Here is a 9,920-nt window from a genome sequence, read left to right on the forward strand (position 1 = left end):
TCTTATACTCTGCTGCCACATGCTGGCTGTTTGTGTAATAACTACCATTTCTTCAACCGTTCTTTGCGGTTGAGAGGCTACATCAAAGACTTATGTATGCTCTAGCATAAAAAAAACAAAAACCGTATAAATACGTCATTTAAAATGGAACATATTTATACGGTTTTGGGATTTTTTCAGAGCGGGCCATCATGCGTGAAAATCACCTGTAGCTGTAAGTCCATGCACTTTTCTTTTTTCTTCTTGGTCATATAGTAGGCTCCTGTTTTGTCTCATCACAGGGCCTTTTCTTCGTTGCAAAGAAACTTAACAAATATGTCTTTTTTTTTTTTTTTTTTCATTTTGCTAACTGGTGGATTAGCATCAGCGCTACGCGACTGAGAAAATTAGCATCTTGACATGCGTCAAGAGTCCATCGTAAACAGAGAAATACAATTTTTAAGCCTCGGCTGATCAATTCAGCGGAAGTACAGTAATTTTTTATTTTTTTTTCAACTGTGTGACCCAGTCCAAAGTGGCACACGGCCCGGAGGTTGGGGACCACTACTAAGTTATTGTAAAAAGAAACTAAGTTACAGTAAGTAACGCGTTACTGTAACTTAGTTACTGCCCAACACACACTGGTAGGAGGCAGGTCCGCTCTCCACCTGTTATTGCGCGGGGGCCTTTCGGGGGTTTTGACTGATTGAAGGTGAAGTTGGACAGTAGTGGGAACTACTGATCGATGAACGTAGATTTACTTTAACGCATTGCAGGACAACAGAGTAAGTCTAATATTCATGGCTAAAAGGTAAGATCCATCGAGATTTAGGTGGCAACGGTCTGCTTTGAAATGGTCCAGTCTAGTCACTGTGGTGAAGTTGTCCACATAGGGGATGTCTCTTTTGCAACAGTAAACTTTAAGCCAAATGTGGAGTTGTCTGATGCGGCTAAATGTGCTCTCACCGATGCAAGGGGGAGCAAAGGGACCCGAGACGATGGCTTGCTTCTTTGAGTCCTGGATGGTGCTTATGAGGGTGATGTAGTCACTTTTAAGTTTCTCTGACCTCTCCGATTTATGGTCCCACGTTCCAACGTGAGCAACCACGGCGGAGACAGACGGGTGTTGAGTCAGCAGATGGGGGATGGCTTCAGTGAGGTCCTCAACGAGAGCGTATGGGTGACAGGAAACGCAGCAGCTGCTAATCTCCACACGCCGGACCGAGGAGGTCCCGACGATCAGCACACATCCCCCGTTCCCTGAGCAAAAGGATGCTAAGGTAAAAAGATGAAATCTCACGACATGGCTTGCACTTTCAGTTCCACTGAAATCGGTTGGATGTCAGTTACCTGCTGGAGAATGTGCGCGAGTTCCGCTTGTTGATGTTCATAGTTTTCATCAATGCCATTCCATGGCAGGAAGGGGAATTGTTGATGATCAACAAAGGTGTTCCAGCAGTATTCAAAGTCTGTGGAGATTAAAGGGATTGGTAGTTTCACAAGAATTGTCAGTAGTCAGCTCAGTTGTTCATAAAGTATTATATTAACAAAATTACGTTTGATATTCATGACTTCGAGGCCCACTCCGACATCATTCAGCAGTCGCAGGCCGTTGCGATTTGTCTTTATTCCCATACTGTAGAGGCGTGACACAAAGATGTTAAGCTTGATGTTTGCGTTGTTCTGGAGGAACTCAAATAACGCCTCGGCGCAGTCAGCACAGGGAGACCAGGACAAGAAACAAGTGACCGTGTAGGTGCGTCCAAAATGAAAGGTTTTCAGGTAATCCAGAAAGCGGATCTAGATAAGAAAGTAAATATACAAATTAAAATGTATTAAATATTTGAAAGGGGTCCTCCAGCATGTTTCTCCATACTTACCTCTGCGTGCATTTTATCAGGGATGCTTGCAAAATATCCCCATCCAGGAAAACGGCCAGTTGGGTCAAACGCATAATAGCACAGGTAGGTTCCTCGGCTTGGTGCAAAAGGATCATTTTTGTATTGATTGATAAAGACATCCATGCTCAAAATCCCACTGAGGTAAAAGGGAAATGAGATATCATTAATTGACTGGCCACAATATTGGGTAAAATTGACATTGAGGAAAAAAAAACCCTGAAGTATCGTATCGGCCGATACTGCAAAGCTGGGTATCGGTATCGGGAGCCAAAAAACGGTATCGGAACAACACTACTTATAATTATTAAATTATTACAACATTCTAGTGAAATGACTTTTTAACTTTAGTCAATGAGTTTTTCTTGTACTATTACTAAGTTAACATTTTTTAATTCCGATTTGAATCATTAAATATATTGCTGAAATTGACTTCTTGTAATACTTTCTTTTAATTGTACTACTTTTGTTACCAGTTTATTGAACATGTACTCTCCTCCAGCCTCGATGTGTTGAGAGTTCAGCCGCTGCCACGCCCAGTCCTCTTTACTTGTTCAATAAAGTTAATTTGAGTGAGTGTCAACTTCTGGGTCTAAAGTCCAAAGTATGAGTTTATTCTCGGAGAATGTGACTTTTATTTATCAATTCTTGGTGAGCCTGAAAACAAATAATTGTTTATATTTATTAAAATAAATAAATAAATAAATAAATAAATAAGTCGAAATCAAACCAGTCAAATTTACCTAGTGCAAATCTCTGACACGTTTGTAAAACTCCTATTAGGGTTTTTGTAGCTTACTGCTGCAGAAAACAATATTTTTACTGTATCAACCATGTGTAAATGCATGCAGTGGTGCGGAGAGCTCGGACTCGCTGGAGGAGCACGTCATCCACACAGGCACACCAGTAAAGAGCGTGGCCGGGCACAGTAAGGGAAACAATGCGGCTTTATGGTGACTCGATTCTGATTTACAAAGCTTCAATAACTCACTCAGTCCGCCTGAAATCGTCTGTTATCATGTTCTCTGCATTCCTCACGAACGTCGCCACGCAGAAGAAGCACACCGTAACTGCCGCGAAAATCGCCGCCAACAGAATCAAATATTAGCTGTCCAACAACATGCCTGACATAAATTAGATCACAAAAGGACCCCCGTAACCGTTCAACAATATGCCTAACGTAAAATACACAAACTGGGCACTAAACTAATGCCTGCATATAACGGAGCAATAATGAGGAATTTACAAGTTCAGCAGTTGTCTTTACCAAATGTTGCAAGCAACCCAAGCACAGCTGGACCTACCCTGGTTTTGTCATTCTGGTGAAAAATCCAAACTTTCCCAAGGCTTCAGACCCTTTCTTTGCCAACAGCGTTTCACAGTGAACTGTGGGAGGGGGGGACTACAAAACTATGGTGTGGATGGAACCACAGCAGAAGCAGTAATTTGGGAGGAGCCTTTCAGTAGAAATGAATATGATTTAGGCACAGGGAAATTGAGATGCTGCGATTGGCTGGCAACCATGGGTGTCCCCTGCCTACTGCCCAGAGCCAGCTGAGATAGGCGCCAGCACCCCGTGCGACCCTTGTGAGGAATATAGGCCTCAGTATGCTTCTGCGAGAGGCTCGCGTCGAGGCGTCACGTTGGAGCTCCGCTCGTGCGTTTGCCTTCCGACTTGTGCGCAATACACATCGGTGTCTGCTGGAGTTTCACACCAAGTCCCGCTGTCGCTATGGCTGGGCCGCCACAGAGTGGCGATTCCTCTGCATTTTATGACGGATTCAGGAAGTTCAATTTAATTCAGAAACACGAAACAAAGCCGGGGGGAGAGTAAGTTCATCACCGTGGCAATTAATTATTGCCAATTTGCACCGGTGTCGGCCGTAAACTCGCCAAAACACAACAGCCGTGCGCTTAGCGAACACAGTTTTTTTATTTTTATTTTTTGTTATTGTTGTTTTCCGCCTCTCGTCCCAGGCACATATCCACATGCACAGCCGAAATTAGGCTAAGCCTAATTTATGCCTCCACGTTTGCTCTCGCGTCGATGAGCGCCGTCGATCACATGATCGACGCGAGCCATGAATTTTAAGTGCTGCGTCGCTCGTGGCCGGCCGACGTGCACACGTCGCCAATCCTTGGACGCACGTCGATGGCGGGGCGTCGCTCGCTTCTGATTGGTCCGTTCGATGGCGTTTTTTCTCTTTTTTCTCTCTCTCTCTCTCTCCCCGCCCCCCGCCCAGATAGTTTCCGTGAAGGCAACTGGCGGCGCAAATCGACTTCCCTGCTCGGAGACCACGGCTGTGCATGTGGATATGTGCCTGGGACGAGAGGCGGAAAACAACAATAACAAAAAATAAAAATAAAAAAACTGTGTTCGCTAAGCGCACGGCTGTTGTGTTTTGGCGAGTTTACGGCCGACACCGGTGCAAATTGGCAATAATTAATTGCCACGGTGATGAACTTACTCTCCCCCCGGCTTTGTTTCGTGTTTCTGAATTAAATTGAACTTCCTGAATCCGTCATAAAATGCAGAGGAATCGCCACTCTGTGGCGGCCCAGCCATAGCGACAGCGGGACTTGGTGTGAAACTCCAGCAGACACCGATGTGTATTGCGCACAAGTCGGAAGGCAAACGCACGAGCGGAGCTCCAACGTGACGCCTCGACGCGAGCCTCTCGCAGAAGCATACTGAGGCCTTTAGGCTTTAAGCGGTCAAGAAAATGGATGGATGGATGAAATTGAGATGTCATTGGATCACTGGCCACAATATTAAACCAATTTGTAAGATTAAATGCAGCCTTTCCCATTGAAGAATCAATTCTACATTAGTAGCAGATTTTTATTCAATAACCATATTTTTATAAGTCAAATAATAACCATAGCTCAGTATATATTAGTCTCATATTATCAATCCATCCATCCATCCATTTCCTTGACTGCTTTTTCCTCACAAGGGTCGGGGGATGCTGGAGCCTATCTCAGCTGGCTTTGGGCAGTAGGCGGGGTACACCCTGAACTGGTTGCCAGCCAATTGCAGGTCTCCTATTATCTACATTTATAATTCAGTCATACTGGATTATAATTTATACACTATGAAGCAGGTCACACACAATGCACTAGAAAACACGAACATAGTTAAAGGGATACTTTACTTATTTAGTCATTTTTGGCAGTCAAACAATATTTCGCCTATAATAAATGTGATATTTTCATTATTTTTCATGTACAATTAGTACCTTTAAAAACACATTTTGCAACTTGCTGTCGACTGAAAATGACACCACAAGGGCTCAGGTAACCAATCACAGCTCAGCTTGTGAATGTCACATGACCAAACAGGTGATCTATGATTGGTTACCTGAGCCCTTGTGATGTCATTTTCAGTCGACAGCAAGTTGCAAAAATGTGTTTTTAAAGGTACTATTTGTACGTGAAAAATAATGAAATATCAAATTAATTATAGACAAAATATTAACTTTTTATTGCTATAATGGGCTAAATAAGTGAAGTATCCCTTTAAGTACGCACACAAATTTCAGTCTCACATCTGGACACAGACATTAGACTTGACTAAGTCATGTACTTTTTTTTTTTTTTTTGCCAAAAATGGCTAAATAGATTGGACACAAGCCATCTATTATCAGGCACAGAATTGATAGGTCTGCTAGGCATCATTTGCAGGATGTCCGACCTTGTCCAAGGTCATGTTTGGGAGTTATGCGAGCGCACCTGGAACCCAAGACGTAACCCAGGACGTATGAGACAGTTGCGTGGGAAGGGACCTTGAACAAGGACATGATCTCAGATTAGACATTGTGTTAGGCAACCTATGTAGAATGTGAGAGCTGCATTGTAGGATGCTCTTTTCTGACTTTTGACCATGAGCGTTCGTGAGGATAAGAAAAGCAAACAAGATCTGACTTATGTACTTCCCTGAACTCCAGAAAAAAAAGAAAGAAACAGACAAACAAATCCAATTAACCTTGTGTGAGTTTTGAGTCTGCGTGACTTCCTGCTTTGAAAACAAAACAAACACATTGAGTAAATTTTAGCAATAGATTATTAATTCGGGTTTATGCCCTGGTGACCAGAATTCATAAAAGCTAACACCATACTTTGAAAGCAAAATAAAATACACAAACTCAGCACTAAGCTACTGTAATGCCTGCATAAAGATAAAACAGAGGAATAATGACGAATTTACAAGTTCAACAGTTGTCTTTCCTAAATTTTGCAAGCAACCCAAGCACAGCTGGACCTACCCTGGTTCTGTCATTCTGGTGAAGGATGCAAACTGTCTCAAGGCTTGAGACCCTTTGCCAACAGCGTTTTACATTGCAACTTAAAAAAAAAAATCTACAAAACTAATAGTGTGGATGGAGCCACAAAAGAAGGAGTTTGGGAGGAGCCCTTGAGGAGAAATGAAACTGAATCTAACCTTCCAAGATAGAGAACATGAAATAACAAGATAAAGGGTGTGCATTGTTGTGAGTTGGCTGTGTGACGTGCTGTTCAGATTCCATGCAGCTTAAGAGATTCAAAAATACTATATGGACATTTCATCAGATGAGCAAATTAAAATAACCAGTTATTGAAGCGTTATTTTATAGGTGGCGTGTGTATCTGACTTGTAGAACAGTAATCAATATGAAAAATCACTGATAAAAGGTGGAATGTTGGCGTGATCTGTGCATTGTGGCTTGTCGCTAAAAATAAAGAATAATTTGTAGCTGTTAAAAGAAGAAACTTTAATTGAGTTCAGTGTTTCTTTATTCAGTGATGCAGTGCCGCCTCCCCTTCTATTGATCAATGAATGCACATTTACCGACCGCCATTTTAAACGCGTTGCACGAGAGCAGAGTTAGTTCAATATTCATGGCTAATAATTGCGATCCAGTGAGATTTAGGTGGATGTTGTCTGGTTTGAAATGGTCCAGTCTATTGAGAAAAGTGGTAAAGTTGTCCACGTAGGGGATGTCTCTCCTGCGACAGTATCCTTTAAGCCAGATGTGGAGTTGTCTGACGCGGCTAAATGTGACCTCACCAACGCAAGGGGGAACAAAGGGACCCGAGACTACGGCCTGCTTCTTTGAGGCCTGGATGGTGCTTATGAGGGAGATGTAGTCTTTTTTAAGCATCTCTGACTGCTGTTTTTTATGGTCCCATGTTCCAACGTGAGCTACCACGGCTGAGACCGACGGGTGTCGAGCCAGCAGTTGGGGGATGACTTCAGTGACGTCCTCAACGAGTGCCCATGGATGACAGGAAGTGCTGCATCTGCAAATCTTCACATGCTGGATCACGGAGGTCCCGACGATCAGCACACTTTTCTAATATGAAAAGAACATTAAATTATATTGACATGGCTGATTAAAAAAAATTATACTTTGTACTCTCAATTTCAATTTTACTGAAATAGTTTGAATGTCAGTTACCTGCTGGAGAATTTTCGTGAGTTCCGCTTGATACTGTTGATGGTTTTCAACGATGTCGTCCCAAGGCGGGAAGGGGATTTCCTGATGATCAACAAAGGTTTTCCAGCAGTATTCAAAGTCTATGTAGAATGGAGATGAAAGGGATTGATATTTCCACAACAATCACTTCAGTTGTAGAAAAAGTACAATTCTAAATTACGTTTGTTATTCATGACTTCGAGGTGCACTCCGACGTCATTCAGCAGTCGCAGGCCCTTGCGATTTGCCTTCATTTCCATAAAGTAGAGGCGGGAAACAAAGATGCGAAGCTTTACGTTCGCATTGTTGCGGAGGAACTCAACTAATGCTTTGGAGCAGTCAGCACAGGGAGACCAGGACAAGTAACAAGTGACCGTGTAGTTGAGTCCACGATGAAAGGTTTTCAGGCGATCCAGAAAACGGATCTACATAAGAAAGTAGATATACAAAATTAAATTGATTCAATACCTGATAAGGCCCTTCAGTATATTTCTCTATACTCACCTCTGCATGCACTCCACCACAGATATTGTGAAAATATCCAGTTAGATCACAATTGCCAGTTTTGTCACTTAATGCTGTAAAGCAGAGGCAGGTTCCCCGACGCTGTTCCAAAACCACATTTTTGTATTGGAGGAGAAAGACATCCCGGCTCAAAATATCACTGATGCACAGGGAAAATGAGATGTCATTGAATCACTGGCCACAATATTAAGTCCGTTTGTAAAATTAAATGCAGCCTTTCCCATTGAAGAATCAATTCTATCTTAGTGGCAGATTTTTAATCAATAACTAGATTTTTATCAGTCAAACAATAACCATATCTCAGTGTATATTAGACTCACATTATCTACATGTAATATTCAGTCATAGTGGATTATGTTAAATTTTCATACTATTTGTACCTTCACATCACGAACATAGTTAAGTACGCACATAAATTTCAGTCTCACATCTGTACACAGATATGACTTAGTCAGGTATTGTATGCGCCACATGTTAACTCTTTTGCCAAAAATGGCTTATTAGATTGCACACAAGCCATCTATTATCAGGCATACAATTGATAGTTCTGCTAGGCAGCGTTTGCAGGATGCCCGGCTATGTCCAAGGTCAAGTTTGGGCGTAATGGGAGCGCACCTGGAACCCAAGAAGCACGTATGTAGTTGCGTGAGAAGGGACCTCGGGAGGAATAGTGAACGAGGACATGATGAACTCAGATTAGACATGTTAGGCAACCTGTAAAATGTGAGGGCTGCATTGTAGGATGCTCTTTTCTGACTTTGACCATGAGCGTTCGTGAGGATAAGAAAAGCAAACAAGATCTGACTTATGTACTTTTACTCAACTCAAGAAACAAAAAGAAACAGACGAACAAATCCAGTTCACCTTGTGTGAGTTTTGAGTCTGAGTCACTTCCTTCTTTAAAGACAAAACAAACACACATTGAGTAAATTATAGTAATGGATTATTAATTCGGGTTTATGCCCTGGTGACCAGAATTCATAAAAGCAAACACCATACTTTGAAAGCAACACAATATCTGGACCTACCGTGGTTTTGCCATTCAGGTGAAGAATGTAAACTTTCGAGTGCTTCAGAAGACCAACACCTACTGAACCTTGCTCATTCTTTATAATCTGACTTTCACCCAGCTTGTTTGTCCGGTCCACTCTACCCAATCAAGCGCGAGAAGGTATGTACCAGCTGATGCCTTATCTTTTCTTCTATCTTTGCCCATCGGTATATATGGCAGTATTTGGTCTTCAATCACAATAGACAGATTGATATTGTGATTCACTCAACAGAGTTATCCACAATATCAATCTGGGACTGCTCCACAGTGGTTTATTCGGGAAAGGCGGGACATTCTGTACAATACTTCGAGCCGATGCGGCATTGTGATGGGGATGGAGCCACAGCAGAAGGAGGAGTTTGGGAGGAAACCTTGAGTAGAAATGAAAGTGAATCTCAATCTAACCTACCCTAGCACATGAAATAAAAAGATCCAGGGTGTGCATTGTTGTGAGTTGGCTGTGTGATGTGCTGTTCAGAGTCCATGCATCTTAAGAGGTTCAAAAATACTCTGGACATTTTATCAGCTGTGCAAATTTAAATCACCATTTTTAAAGCCTTGTTTTATAGGTGGTGTATATGACTCAGTAGAAATACTATTGAGTCATATAGATGTCCTGATCCGATCATGTGATCGGAAATAGGGCCAGATCACCTGGTTGCTGACTCGATCGGAATCAGACGTTGTGTCCTGATCAGGGCTCAGATAAATATATCTTTGTTTTTTTTTATATAACTTTTTATTAGATCTGGTTGCGCGATAGCACAGAGTGAGACTTCATTTTCCCACACAGTTTAGCATGCGGCATCGTGTCACTTTGCTACAGTGACAGCGCGAATCCGGTCCGTCCGACGTCCTTCACAGGGTCGCTAAATCCCAACTGGGCTGGCAGTCTAGCCTGGTGTGAGTCCAGACCAGTCAGGAAATGGTAAGATGAAATACATTTTGCTTGGATGTTCTTCAAATGCAGCCTTTTGTTTGTTGTGAAGTTGGCTTGTTTCACGCTTTAAA

The 9,920-nt window shown here is 42.3% G+C and overlaps 1 protein-coding gene across 1 annotated transcript; it reads right to left on the reverse strand.

Annotated features, from left to right (window-relative positions):
* Positions 1–1,109: 1,109 nt before the first annotated feature.
* Positions 1,110–9,233, reverse strand: LOC144026268 (DNA dC->dU-editing enzyme APOBEC-3G-like). Its single transcript, XM_077532853.1, has 11 exons — positions 8,887–9,233; positions 7,838–7,997; positions 7,515–7,758; positions 7,316–7,434; positions 6,683–7,210; positions 5,610–5,662; positions 2,869–2,958; positions 1,860–2,016; positions 1,536–1,779; positions 1,330–1,448; positions 1,110–1,254 (listed from the first exon to the last, which is right to left on the reverse strand). The coding sequence occupies exons 1-11, from the start codon at positions 8,898–8,900 to the stop codon at positions 1,219–1,221; spliced, it is 1,764 nt and encodes a 587-aa protein (XP_077388979.1). The 5' UTR covers positions 8,901–9,233; the 3' UTR covers positions 1,110–1,218.
* Between the last annotated feature and the right edge of the window lie 687 nt (positions 9,234–9,920).

This window comes from Festucalex cinctus, chromosome 9 (assembly GCF_051991245.1).
Source record: "Festucalex cinctus isolate MCC-2025b chromosome 9, RoL_Fcin_1.0, whole genome shotgun sequence".
Taxonomy (NCBI): Eukaryota; Metazoa; Chordata; class Actinopteri; order Syngnathiformes; family Syngnathidae; genus Festucalex; species Festucalex cinctus.